Source organism: Athene noctua, chromosome 1 (assembly GCF_965140245.1).
Source record: "Athene noctua chromosome 1, bAthNoc1.hap1.1, whole genome shotgun sequence".
Lineage (NCBI taxonomy): Eukaryota > Metazoa > Chordata > Aves > Strigiformes > Strigidae > Athene > Athene noctua.
This window is the reverse complement of record NC_134037.1, coordinates 147,083,687-147,098,462: the sequence shown is the minus strand read 5'-3', so window position 1 is coordinate 147,098,462 and position 14,776 is coordinate 147,083,687. Positions and strand designations below refer to the sequence as shown.

General features: G+C 38.2%; 1 protein-coding gene across 2 annotated transcripts in view; it reads right to left on the bottom strand.

The window, feature by feature from the left end:
- The window catches only part of CRYBG3 (crystallin beta-gamma domain containing 3), a 91,542-nt gene that overhangs the window by 23,960 nt on the left and 52,806 nt on the right, over positions 1 to 14,776 (bottom strand). For both annotated transcript variants that reach the window (XM_074899948.1, XM_074899957.1), the window contains exons 8-14: positions 13,017 to 13,156; positions 11,529 to 11,643; positions 10,320 to 10,355; positions 9,048 to 9,181; positions 7,100 to 7,226; positions 2,444 to 2,586; positions 216 to 342 (exon numbers count right to left, since the gene is read on the bottom strand). In XM_074899948.1, coding sequence (XP_074756049.1) covers positions 216 to 342; positions 2,444 to 2,586; positions 7,100 to 7,226; positions 9,048 to 9,181; positions 10,320 to 10,355; positions 11,529 to 11,643; positions 13,017 to 13,156 — 822 coding nt within the window. The remainder of the gene's footprint in view (positions 1 to 215; positions 343 to 2,443; positions 2,587 to 7,099; positions 7,227 to 9,047; positions 9,182 to 10,319; positions 10,356 to 11,528; positions 11,644 to 13,016; positions 13,157 to 14,776) is intronic.

Here is a 14,776-nt window from a genome sequence, read left to right as displayed (position 1 = left end):
CCTGACAATTTTCTCAACAGATAGAAAGATCCACAACATTCATTTCTGTCTCCATCCCAAACAGACTCATTGTATCATTCATGAGGGTCTTTAAATTGCTTCCAAGTAAACAGACAAATTGATTAAACAGCACAGCCTATACATTATTGTATGCTCTGAACTTCAAAAGTGTCATTTCTTTTAAGCTTTCCCTTTAACAAGTTCTGGTAACTCACCAACTTAACAGGGCGAATTGACATGATGATTTTACTAGATCCTCCCCAGTCAAAGAAACATTTATATTTTCCTTTCTCCAATACATACTGTTCTCCACAGAAGTATTTCTGCTGATATGCAACCCACCTGGAGAATGACACAAAAATTAAACTGAAAACACCACATTTTTCTGTGTAGTTTGATGAAAATACTAACGAGTTAAACAGAACAATTTTCTTTGGAGTTTTCTTTATAAGTCCATCTGACAGTGTAACATTAAACTCAATAAACCGTTCCTAATTGTCACACACTTGATTTTCTGCTTTTACTTTGCAAATACTACTTCGAAAAACACACAGCTTTGGGTCTCTGCCTTTCTATATAACATATATTCAGCATGAGATGATGACTTGTTTAGAAGCCCGGAGGAAAGACACTTAACTGACAAGCTTTTGAATCAGCTCAATCTTTCTTTACCTGTTCAGCATCCCCCCGACAGGGCTTTCTTCTAACTTTTCTGGTTGGATTTAAGAAAAATGGTGCAAGAAGAAAGAGAAGTAAATGAGGAAGCCATGATGAGATGAGATAAAGCAAAAGCTTGCAATGGTTCAAGCTTCTCCCACCCTGCTTTTCCTGTTACAATTTAAGAAGAAAAACACCCAACTATGCGAGACTGAGGGTCCCTCTACCCCTGCACACGTTGTTTGGCAGTGGCAGAAGTAGATGGAGGCTAGTTAGGGAGATGCCACTAACTTAGCCACTTTTGGTAGTGCATTCCTCTCTTAGTCACCCAGCACCTGGGACTGGTATATCGGGGTATTAGAGGGCATTCTCCTTTCCTAGTCCTTTTAGCAATCGTTTATGAATCTGTCATTAACGTGGCTAATGATTTTTTAAAACCTCCTGGTGCTACCTGCTACCACAGCCTCCTTCAGCAGCAAGTTCCAGAAATTGACCGCATCTGGTGTAAGAAAGGCTTTTTGCTACTCACTTCTAAATCTGTTTTAAAGCAATCTTCAGCTAATTCTGTAAAGCATCCCCCCATTGTTGTCATGCAGGATTCTGTCAATGCTGCTGTAATAAGCTTGTCTACCACCTTCAAGATTTTGCAGTCTCATTCATATCCCTCCTCAGCCAGCTCTTCTCCAAATTGAGGGCCAGACTTTCAACCTTGTGTCTTATCCGCATGAGACACTAATATCCAGTTTCAACATGAGCAGTTCAAATCCCCCCCTGTTGGTACCTGTCCTAAGTCTGAGGCTTTTTTAGTCTCACTTAGCAGTTGCTGATCCCTATCACCATCCCCATTAGGGTAGTATGACAATGTTAATACCGCACTTTTAAAATTTCTATTAAGTCTAGAATTTCTATCCACACAATTCCACAGTACTCTTTTCCCGTAACGTATGCTATGTTTTAGCACTTGATACCATTATTCCTGTACAGTACCACTCCCTTGCCTATAATAGCCTACTCTGTCATTCCTATGGAGTTGGTAGCTCCTCTTCTTATCCTTCCTGTTAATCTCCGAGGTATCTGCTGTAACAGAGCTGCTATTTCATGCCAAGCAGTCTAGTTCCTCCATACTATTTTTCAGGCCTCTAGCACTTTTAAGTTTTGTCCCTGATCCATCAATTAATACTGCATATCTCTGTTAACAGACATTGCCGGTGGTCTAATTTACTTTCTTCATTTATTGCAATTGTGCCGTTTATTTTCCTCTTGGACTTCACATATGCACACCAAAAGTTAGCCAAGTCCACCCTGTATAGGCTGTATCAGCTTGAACCAGTTACTCTTCCACACCTGTTGGTTTAATCCCCACTTTTAGTTTAAATAGTTTTCTAAAAAGTATTTTGTTTTTCAGTGCCAGCAGTCTGACCTTATAACAAATAAGGCACAACTCATCCTTTCTGTACAGGCTCCACCTGTCCCAACAGGTATTCCAGTTCTTAACATGCTTAGAATTCCTCTTCTGTTTTAATGCCAAAGCTCCTGTATCATGAAACTACAGCCTGTGCGACCTCTGGAGGGACATCACAAACTTTCTCTAGTAACAAAAGTGCCCAGATTCAAATCAACGTATAGGCATGAGATTTAGAGAAAACTAAGACTTTTTTTCTTACATTTACCAAGGAAACTGAAATGTTTACCACCTCTACCATGTGAACTACATTCTATCAAAAGATGTACCCAACAGTGCACAGAAATACTTAATACTTCCATCCATATATTCCAGTAGACTTACACTCCACTTCTCACAAGAATCGATCTCGTCTCTGTGCCAAATCCAGCCTGCTCCAAATCGGGGATTTCTTCATTGATGATGTCTAATGCTTTCCCATCTTCATCATCAGACTGAAAAAGGGCTATTGATGACTCTATGAAATCCTAAGAGGCATCACAGGAGTTAGAAGACAGACTGTCACAGCTCAGGGACACTTAAAACATTTTGAAAGAGAGTTGTAGCCTGAAAAACAGTGTTTTATAAAGTAGTGAAGTGACTTAGGTCCCTTGTGTCAATCTTTACACAGTATTTTGGCATTGAAGTGCTTAGTTGGAAGCCTGGCAATCTGATATGGCCTCCAGTGTTTTCCACTGAAGAAAGGAAGAACCTGCTGCCCCTGAGCACCACACTTTTCCTCTATAAGTGTAACAGAGTGCAAAGATGCCTGTGTGGGAAAGAGAAGGGTTGGGATTTGCACTGATCTTCCAACAGCTTCACAAATGATTACTCCAAGCATTACAACAACTATAGGCTTTTACTTCAAGTTTACCTTCCTCATCCTTTCCCAACAAGGCCATAATCATGGAGAGGAAACATTTCCAGCACAAAGGGTCTGTAGTTTCTGGATACATCCATTGTATACTAATTGCTATAGCTATAAAATAAATCCCATGGGACATTGTCACATTCTCCCCCTTATACAGTCATGTGACATTGCTTTATGCTTTCAGCTAGCATAGTTGCTTGATCAGATTACTTGCACAGTTTCAGATTATTTGAGTTTAGGTTTCAAATCTCCAATTTTTTTAACCACTTAGCAATTTTAAGCACACAGTTCAGTCACTGCTTGGGAAAATGGAAAACAGCAATCCATTCACTTCGTTCCTTTAAGAAAAAGCATGAAGTTAATTCAATTTCAGTGTTTCTGAAACATTCCACAATGTTATAATAAAATGAAAATAAGAGAAAATGCTATGAAACAAATACAGGAACTAACACAGATTCATAAACATACAACGACAGCATCACAGGAATTATTACAGTAAATACTTGCCTCTGTAGCACTTAGAAGCTACTAATCAGAAAGCAGTAAGTGAAAGGCTACACTGAGAAAACAACAATCAAAAAACCTTAGAAATTAAGGCCAGGCCAAGCATGCAGCAAGATTAATTTGGTCGAGTGAACCATTCATTGTGATTGAATCCTGTACAAATGCATGGCGTCCTCGATTCAATCACAATGAATAATTAAACCCAATTTTAGAATGAACACCCAATGTGGCTCAGCCTCTCTGCATTGTTTACAGGACACTAAAAAGTGACAGAAAAAAATTCTGTAGTAAAATTGTTTTTCCTACTATGTTGACCATCCTCTCATTTATTTAAAAAGCTGCAACCACTTCATGTATACACTAGAGGTATACCCATTCAGGTATACACATTAAAGTGCCAGGTCTGGCAAAATCATCATGAACTTCAGCTTCAGACTACTTTTTAGGAAAAAAACCCAAGCTAATGCAGTTTTAGTGCAAATGAAAATCAGCTATTCTTAACAGCTCTAAAGCAAGGACTTTGTAAGAGTTCCTGAAAAGCTATTTAAGTCAAATCTGCACATAATTTCTTTGACTAAATTTAAAATACTGAAATATATCCATGACTGTAATTACATTTAAAACATGTTTCAAATTTTTTCCTCCCTAAATTTTCAGTACAGCTTCTGTTACAATAGGCGAAATACTTAAAAACAGACTTTCAGACCAAGGCATTTTTGACTTGAAAACAGCAGTGGGAAAGTTCCAAAGGCAACATGCTCTGCTGTGCTGAAAGAGACTCAGAAACTTCACTCCTTCCCTGATCACAACAGCCACCGGCAAACCCCAACTTCACAGATTCTCTTATTTGACACTGCAGAAGAGAAGCAATGCAACTGTTTCTCAAACCAGCACATGGTAGAAACTGCTGTCTGCCCTCAGTAATAAACCCTATATTTGACTCCAATGTGTCCAGTACAGATGCTGATAACACAGTTGGCAGTATGCTGGGAAAAAAATTCTACAAGTCCTGTCTATCTATGCTTTCAAAACACTCCCTGAATCCACACATTAGGGCTTGCAACTGTTCACAGCAGAAATACGTACGACAGACAAAAACTGAAAGCTCTTGCAGTCCGCCTACATGTGCGTACATCTTCACCAGCGGGTGGGGAGGGGTGACTTGCAGCAATTCCTCTTTTGTGTGCGTTGTCTAACCTTTCTGATTTGTCAGAAAATTAAATTCATGCCTCAGCTCAACTGCAGTCACTGGTATGTGTACAGAAACACAGGCTGGATTTTCCTAGTGCCAATAAGCTCTGGTGGAACCTGTCAGGTTGAGCATCGTGGCACAGGAACATCTGAATAGCTTTGCATAGTATGAAACCATGTTGACAGAGCTGGTACTGACACAGGCAAATGAGGCATGCTGTACCCAGCTTGGCCCTCTGCAGAGCCATTTACGTGCTTCTGTACCACAGTCCCTGCTTTGGGAGCACGGCACAAAGACATTTGATCTGACTCTGCCTGGAGCTGACTCAAGTACACAGGGCTCATTAGCTTTAGCTTCATGCCATGTGATCCAGGCTAAATTCTTTTCAGGTCTGGGCTGGCCTTAAAGCCAACATAGTCAATGTCACCTGGTGTCACATCTGAGGAAAAAAACCCCAAGAAAACCCCAAACCCCTAAGTCTAGCTATACTGGCCCACGCTGGTGAGTACAGATAAAGAGAAGGGTCAATGCCCAGCCCCACTCCCTACCTAAGCTGAACATGACGAATGCAACTTTGTTACATTTCACAAAATCCTTGACCTTCTACAGAGACTCTTGAATTCATCCGACTAGAACAAAATTTCTAGAGAAGAGCAATAAAGATCTGATATGCAGGAACATCCCTGCAGAGTCAGAGATCATCGCAATCTTTACTGCACTTCTTCTGAGAAAAATTCTGAGATTACGGAGAAGAGCTAGAACATGCACTGTGCAGCAAGGGGCCTTAAGCACACAGAACTAGTTTTGCATTTTTGCCCAGGTCCCCTCGAGAAGTTTGGTACCCCCCAAGAGTTTGGTACTAAAATTTTTTCAAGTATTATATACAAAGTCACGAAGGGAGCATATGGCAAGCCTTGAACGCTGACCTATGTATTGCACATCAGAGGGAGGAGGTCAGTCTGTTGGTTAAACTGAACAACAAAATGCCAGTGCCATTAGTCATTTTATTGGCAACCAGCTCATCACTTTTAGTTACTCTACAACTTAAAGAAAAGTATTATTTACACTTTTATTATCAATACGTACATATTGATATATATTTATATGCCAATTTGAATGATATATGTTGGTATCTTAGTGTGAATGACATATTTTTAAAGTGTTAATGACTTGAGCATTCTGACTGTTCTAGGCACACATCAAATTAAATACGTGCATAACGTGGAAGGTCATCCCTGCTGGGCACATGCACAATTTTAAGCTTGTAATGTTGTCCTTTGCCAAGAGGAAGATTAAAAAAGATCAATTTAAGTTACCCAAGTATCCTAATTGAATAGGATTCTGCACATTCAAAATGAGGAGTTAAAAGAAAATTCCTGCCTTTTTTTCCTCAGGTACTTGAAAATAAATTATTTAGAAAAGGACATTTTTTTCTTCACTTTATTCTCCTATCTTTAAGTTATATGAATGATTCTGATTATAAACATAGCTTTTCCTAGGTGCCTTTTACAAAAATCAAAACTGCAAATTGTGAATTTAAGTGTGGTCTTCTTAAGTTCACATAAACTTAAAAAAAAAAAAAAAAAAAGACTGTTGAGAAAATTAGTTTGCTCTAAATGCATATCTTCAAACTTCATAAAATTCCTGGCTCGGGAATATCATGTCTCCTCAGATGAGGAGATGAGTAATCTGAGTATACAAAACGGCACAGTCTCAGAGTGAACAATCTAATTCTCAGAAGCCACTCTTCGCAGCCGTATTTAAAGATCACAGAGTTTCTATTATAATTAAAAAAATCCTCAAACAATAAAACCCCAAATGAATGGAAATGATAAAGAAGTTCTAATCGCATGTTTCCCCATCACTGAAAAGCCTAACTTTGCTTCCAATAGACTTGACATCGTTTTTATTATTATTTCATCTTTGCCCTCACCTAAACACATTTTAGTAGCAGGGATTTTTTCACCATGATTATTTTTGCTGCCAAAATTTTCTGGCACAAAAATCACAGAGACAGAGGGTAATGCTTTTTTAAGGCTTGCAACAGCTGTTGTGTTGAAAAGCTATTTTCATTTTAATAAAGAACTATACTGTACACTTACACATGTTAAACTTCAGAAAATTCTATTCTAGAGATTCAAATAACATGAAGTGCAGAAGTGAGATACTTGGCAAATCTGACAGGTAGACAAGGAGTTCTGCATGATACATTCTTTGTATGAACTTTACAAAGGCTACTTATTTAGAACCTGCTCCTGCTTTACAATGTATACAGAGTAGTCTATATTTCAGCAAGTAGGAAAATAATGAGAATGAACTTGTGCAAAAGATGGAATGACTAAACTCAAGACAGCTGTACCATATACGACAAACAACCTTCCTCTTTATGTATAGAGCTGTGCATAATTTGTGTGAAATTCATAAACGCACTTACAGCCTGAAGAAACCGGAAAGACAGGAGGACACTGTCAGCTTCCCCCCATGAATGTCTGTCTTCATAATCTCCCTCCTCCAGCAAGTACTGACGGCCTTTGTAGCGTTCCTTATCATAGGCAACCCATCTACAGCAACCAACAACACAAGAAAAAGAAATAACTAAAAGCACAACAACTGCACACATGATCGTCCATAACAAATAACAGGGGAAGAGAACATCCTAAGAACGCTAAAATGAGTATCACAGACTCAGCTAGCAAACAAAGCAATGCTTGTCTGAAATCACAACAGGCACCCATGAAGTGTTCTTTGTGGATCAAAATCCCACCATGTGATTCCTTCTCCAACAACAGTTTATTTGTGTAAGGCTTCTCCACGTACCTCCGCTCAGCCAGCCATATTCCCAACACCAGTATTTGGTACTGCAGAGGCTAGCACACATCTAGTGGCCGAAACACAGTAAGCCATCAGTTGTCAATGATAAAAAACAAGCAGTAGATCTCTTCAGTGTATTATAAACAATGAGATTCTACCCTTGCTGGAGCTGGTGACGAAAGTAGTGGATTTCAGCAGAACAAGATGTCACCCACTTACATTGTTTTCTGCTCTAATATAAAAACCTATATACGTTAATAGACAAGTGAATTGAATATATACAATATATTGCATATGGAATATGTTGTAGCACTAAGGGAATAAAGCTTTTTAAAGTGTTTAGAACAAATAGATAAGGCTTGACTAAAAGAAGGCATTTCCAAATCAACTTTGAAAGCTCTAATATTTCTTAATTTGAAGAAGTGCTTTGCCCACTTTTTTTCTTGTAAGCATTTCTTTCATTAAAGCTCCCTTGTAAGTATTAGAACTGCTGTACAAATTCTGTTGGCATTGAAATTTGGCAGGCAGGTATAGCTTTACTTTTAGTACTATTTGGTTTACATTAATTCAGCTGTTTAAGTTACTGCACTATTAAAAATAGGTGGCTTTTATTTTTACAGACAGAAGAATGATTTTTAATGATTTGAGGCTTCCCAGATAGCGAATACATAATGTATTTATGAATAGACTATTTCAGTATTCACAACTAAGTTTACTTTGAATGTAGTGCTTGTAAATTCTGACAACATTCTGAAAGGATGTACATTACTGAGGCTTTATATTTAAGTATTAACACTGAAATCCCCCAAGAAAAAAATCTTCTGGAAACTACTGCTAGGCTCTTTGGCAGAAGCAACCATCCTGTGTACTTTCAAACAGTCCTATCCTGTTGGGTTTTGGGAGAGGTTGAAAGAACAACACGTGGGCTTGGCAGCTCTCTAGAATAGCTGGTGCTGAGCAGCTTTCCTTATGAGCAGTCCACCTAAGGGCTGTGCTACACAGCCCTCTTTTGTGCGTGTGTGTGTGTGTGTATGACAGAGAGAAAGGCAGGGCAACACAGAATAAATCTAAGGCCTCAACGATGGAACGTAAGGGTAGATTCTTCATTCCAGATAACACGCAACAGGTGGCAAAGAAAAACCATTAAGACAATAAAACAGTTTATAGATTTCAGAGGCATTAAAATGTCAAATTGAAGACTGATGACACCTACTCAAGGTCATTTCAGTAAATTAAGTAGAGACTATCAGAAGTATAAAACAATATAAATTAAAGCTCTGTTTAAATGCTATCATTAAGGAACAAAGTGGCCTAGTTTATCGGCACCCAAATTGTAAACACTGATTTCACGCCTCTCACACATTTAGTTTTATTTTCCTATATTCCCTTAGACAAATAAGCCACATGGTGAGGTGGTTTTATTTAAGGCTGATACCTGCCAAAAGAAATACATATTCCTTTCTTTTCAAAATGTTTTACCAGTGAAAGATTCTAATCACACCTTAGTTAGAGCTTCTTGGCATTTAGTTATGATTTCCTATTTTAAAGTAAATAAAGTGAAATGTACTTACACTCCACCAATTACACGCATTGATCCAATTTCCTGAAACTCCTCTTCACTATCAAACAGAGCTGGAACAGAACTGATGTTTTCTGAAAACTCTTTGGACCATCCTCCAAAGTGGGTTTTCTCATATATTATTATCTAGAAAAGAGGATGTTGAACAATGCCTTGAGTATGCCCTGAATAGTGATTTGAACTTTGGGTGCGTGTAGTGCTACAGTATGTGAAGACACCTTTTTCCCCCCTCCAGCAAGCCATCAATACAAAGAAAATTCAGGTTTGCGTTCCTCAGCCCTTCAGATTTTTGAGTGCCCTAGAAGCTGAAGAGACTATATGGATTTAGATAGGCTTGTTAGTCTATTTGCAGGCATTTCCACAGAAGGATACTTATTCACACAATTCTATACACATAAATGTACTCTGCAGCTACAGGACTGTGATCTATCCTGTAATCCTGTGCGTGGGCAGTGTATATTAGCCTGCAGTGAATCCTACCTGTTCACAGCTAGACACACTGAGCTTAATCCTTCAACAGTACACAAGAGGTCTTTCTCTACTTTGCTGCAGTCATTTCAGTGACTGCAGTTTACACCCCCTTGATGTTACTCATCTGCTGAATCACACAGATCAGTTATTTTAAATATAAATGATATTAAATTTAAATACTATGAAATAAATACTAATAGTATTAATATTTATTTCAATATTTATTAGAAAAATGTCAAAATCTTGCATGTATTTGTATAATTAAAAGTTACCTAAAGCATTAGCATTTTTGCTGAGAACTAGAAAAGGAGGGAAAAGAAGCAGTAACTCTGGATTAGCTTTCTGCTCCTCAAATCACAGAAGGGTCATGGTCTCACTGACTACACTTGTTATGGGATCATGTATAGGAAGGAAGGGTACTATTCCTGCCCCCTTCCTGCCCTCTCCCCCCACTTTTTGTTAAGCTTGGTACATTAAATGGGAGAATCTCTCCTGATCTCTTTCCATTACAGTGACTGATGCGTCAGTCCGGAAAAATAATTTTATTTTGTAAAAGCTTTACAATTCTTCTACAGCAAATTCACATTTTCCTAATATGTAAAAACCAAACTACTACTACTTTTACAACTTGTGAAACATTAGTAAGAAAGTGGACAGCATCAGTAAATTTTTCTTCAGCAGATGACACTGAATACTTAACCAAACATCACATATCCAACAAAAAGAAAGCTTAAATAATAGTTTTATGTTTCCAATGTGCTTATAATTTATTCTCAATGTCCTCAGTGCTTACCTTAACATTCATTGGCATCTGTACCTTTAGTCCACCCTAAAAAAGTTGGGAGAAAGAAAAAAGGTATATAAATAAAACTTAAAAGTTATTCTTTGACATGTATTTTATAGCATTATCAGAGCATCAAGTCTTTGCAATTATATTCACCATTTTCAGTGTTAGCCAAATCATACACTAGTTTAAATACTGTGATCATTCATAAAGGCCAGGGACACTACAAACCTGACCTACAAACAAATCAGTGTGTTGATCAGCCTCTAGGGGTGCAAGCAATTTAGAAATATTCCTTCATTGTCTCTTAGCAATCTAAAGCAAATACCTACTATGTGTTTTAAAACTACTTTATATTGACAAATTTTAAAAATTAACTTTTAAAGCTTTATTGTGTACATTTCAAATTTCTTAAGCACAAATGGTGGGACACTAAAACTATAAACATGAGAAGAGAGAGAAAATATGGGCTGACATGTTCACGTCTGTCAAAGAATAAATACAACAAATGCATCTTCTCTTGAAATGTTAATTAATTGTATTTTGTGAGAGAATAAGACACCTATCTACCACAAGTGACTAAAAGGACAGCTGTTAGGTTTTATTCCTTTGTGGCTTTTAAACTCTTTCTGTAGGCTTGCTATGCATACAGTAGGATTATGTGTTACACCCTTCCACATGTCTTTCCTATGTGGATCTACATGCTGTCTACCAAACAAAAATGAGCTATGCCTCCCAAGATTTTTGTGCAACGTGTGGTCACAGAAATCCTACTGGGTAATAAATTCCTCACCTGGTCTGCCACCCCCAGTAGACTCTAGCTATACCATTAACAAAAGGAAATCAAAAACTTCTGAAGAGCTTTTTGAGTTACTGAATTGGTGTTGACCACAATACAATTAAGAGCCTTTCAATTTTGACTTATTTGATCTCCACTCAACAACAGCAATTTCCCAGGAAATGTCCTACTGAATCAGGTTCTCCCTCTGACTACATGGTCTTACTTGGGCAGACACAGAAGCCCAGCAAGCCACAGTGACTACCATGCCATTACAACACTGCAAATGCACCGTGGCACGAGATGAGTGTTATGTGTGTAAGGATTAACCCTGGAAGGATGTTGGAACCCAAGTTCTATTTAGATCAAAACCTTTGGGGGGGGATTAACAATAGGAAAAGGAAGGCACATGGCTTATTAGGGAATTGTGAAGTCCTCACCATTTTTAAGGGACGCAGAGATTTTGTATCTGCTGAAGGAAATTCAGATGGTGAATCGCATTTGTCCAAAACCTTCATCTCTCCCTTGTAATTAAAGTCCGAATAAGCAAGCCATCTATAATAATAATAATAATAGACTTATTAATCTCATTAGATAGATTACAAATAAAAAAGATCTTATTAAGATTATTTTCCTTTTTATACTCATAAGAGCCAGATAACGTGTTCTAGATACTACCAACACATCAAAACAAAGCTACATTTAAATGCTAAGATCATCGCAGATACTTTTTCTCAGTCCAAGCTGAACATAAATGAAAGGGAAGAAAATTACCAATTTGTTCACTTACAGCAAGAATTCAGTTTGTTACATTATGAGTACACTAAACCAATGTTGGTACTGAGGATTAGACACCTGAATCAAATTTTACCTAGGATTGTCATCTTAGGAATTAAAAGGCTTCTAACATCAAACCCACTTTGTTTTTCAGTGCAAGTTATTAAACTATGATGATTTACAACACTCCTTTGGAAAGCAGGCTATCTTAATTTTGTCATGAAAGTTAAAAATGCTGATACTCATTCAGACTATTTTAAATCAAAAAGAAAGCTGAATGTAGGAGTTGGACACAAGGTTAGTAGGCATATAAGGAATGGTTAGCAGACCAAATAAGGAATGGAGGAAGTGGCATTGAGCCATATGGAAAACTGTTTTCTTAACACTACAGACACAGACCACAAGCACTTAAAAGTTATACTAAGTTCTATCAAAATTAAGACAAGACTCTGGTTTTAATTCCTTCATCAATCACCTCAAGCTTCACAGACACATTCCGAGATTGTGAGAAGGAAGGGTTGGCTCATGTGGAAAGGCAAACTCAAGACTCGCGTAACAGAACAGATAACATCATTCTGCACTGATTTATGGGAAGAGGCACAGAAATCCCAAACTTCAGGAACTGTGAAGTGTTGGCCATTTACTCAGGAAACAGACTATTCTGCTCAATACAGGAAATGCTGGGCTACCGAGGGCCTGTATTATATTGCATCACCTCTCTCCAGAAAGTCAGGATACAGCTGTAGCTTGAGAAATACTTGGATGATGTAATATTCATTTTCTGGTATTCAGCCATAGTGTTACAGTTGTAACATGGGTGGGTGACTAGGGAGACAATATCTATTCTCCAATGAACTCAAAGCTAATTATAGCCAAGCTGCTGCTTCTATTTATAAAGCTACTCAAAGATGGAATTACAGAAGAATTCTGCCAGCAACTAGTGGAAAAATGCCTTCAAAGATTTGGTTCCACTACCAGGAGACCACACAGCATAATGCTAAAGTGTGGAGCTGGGAATACCTAGTGTATGTTAACTGATTCGTAGCAAACACCCCCCCCCAAATATTGTTCCTATCACTGACTGACTTTTACCTCATGATGTTACTCCTCTACCTGCTGGCAAGATGCTATTAAAAAGGTTCAGTACTCACACTCCTGATTTGACTTTTATATAAGGGTTTTTCTCAACATCCAGTTCTTCTAAATTGGCAACTGCACTCTGTATGCAGATAGGAAGTCCCTCTGTACCACCAGGTGCCAGGCAGAATTCTACCTCTGGAACGCCACAGTCCTGTGGAAACAAAGCAAAGGGTAAGGCTTATCCATTCTTGCAGAGTCTGCCCCATTGCAGCCGGGGAAGGATGGTAATGTTTCCTTCTTTTTTCCTCTGTCTTCTCACCCTTCTAACCTAACTCCAGGCTTCATATGATGGAAGGGTTTTAGTTTTTTTAAATGAAGACTGGAATTTTTAGAAAAGCTAAAGGAAGAAAATTTCCAGCTCCCACTAACTTCCAAAGAACTATGCATTTATGCCTGCTGGGCTACTATAAAAAAGATCAGTTTAAATACTCTCCAAGTAAAGGATCTGACATTATTCACCGAGAGACAAACCATGCATATAATACTGCTTTTTTTTTTCCCCCCCCCAAAGACAGTGCTTCCATAAGGATACATGTGATGCATGCATAACTAAAAGTTTCTAGAAATGTCTACTACAATCCCACTTCCCTCCCTCAGTGACAACTAGGTTCTGTAATGCATCCAACTACGGTTTGAAGCCATATGAGTTCAATTTTCTGTCACGCTAAATAAATCTACAGAATTTTAGACAAACAAAAAGAACAGTACTAGAAAACATTTGTTTTGTTAAGTAGATAGACACTTTAGCAATTTTCCTGTTACTACAGAGCAACAACCTCTGTTAACTTGTTGAACACGTGTCTAGAGCTCATTTCATAATACTTATGTAGAATGCCTCGCCAATACTTTCTTTACCAGCATTCAAACACATAATGAATCAATGAGGATCTTCTGTAAGGCCCTGCTTCAGCAGCGCATTACAGAATAATCTTCCTGCTACAGTGAAAGGCAGCTCACGCTCTTACAGTTTGCTCAGCTGGGAACCTTTAGTTCTCAGTGATAATTCACACCTTATCCTCCTGTCCCACAAACCCATTTACATTAAGCCAAAGGGCTTGGATGGCATAGAGACCCTGAAAGTCCTAAATGTGGCTGGAAGAAGATGCCCCTTGCATGTACACTAGAGAAGAGGGATAGAAGCTGTCCCTGAGGGTGCCTTCAGAGAAGCACCTGGTTACTGAATTTGTTGAAGATCCAGGCAGGGTCACACCGTGACACAGATACTACATGGTCTCTGCCAGACTTGAAAGGAAAAACAAGAACTTGATGAGAAACCCAGCCACAGGGCACTACAGCTCTTAAAGCTACAGCACCTCATCTCATGACAACACCTGCATGCTCTCCTTTTTCACACAGGTTTTGAGTGAAGCTTTCAAATGATGGAGTAACATCCCACCTAGAAATACCTCTCTTCTTGCTTAGCAAAGTTCTTTCAGTAGTTATTTAACTGTCAGCAATAAATGTGGCAATTATAATAGACAGACTTCAGCATATAATTTCACTTTCCTCACAAGACCTGAAGTAACACAGTATGCTGTTTTGGCAACTCTCCCTCATGCATAATTATGTTTCCTCTGTATTGTACCCTGTAAATTATGTATAATATTTGTTTCTAGAATAAAATCTGCAATACCAGGATTTCTATTTTCAGATGAGCAAAGCCAGAAAAGCTACCAAAAAAAAAATTTCTAGTACAATGCTACTTTATGGCAAAGTGTTAAGGAAGGAACACCATGCCTCAATTCTAAGTGTATTGCTAGACAAGTTTAGG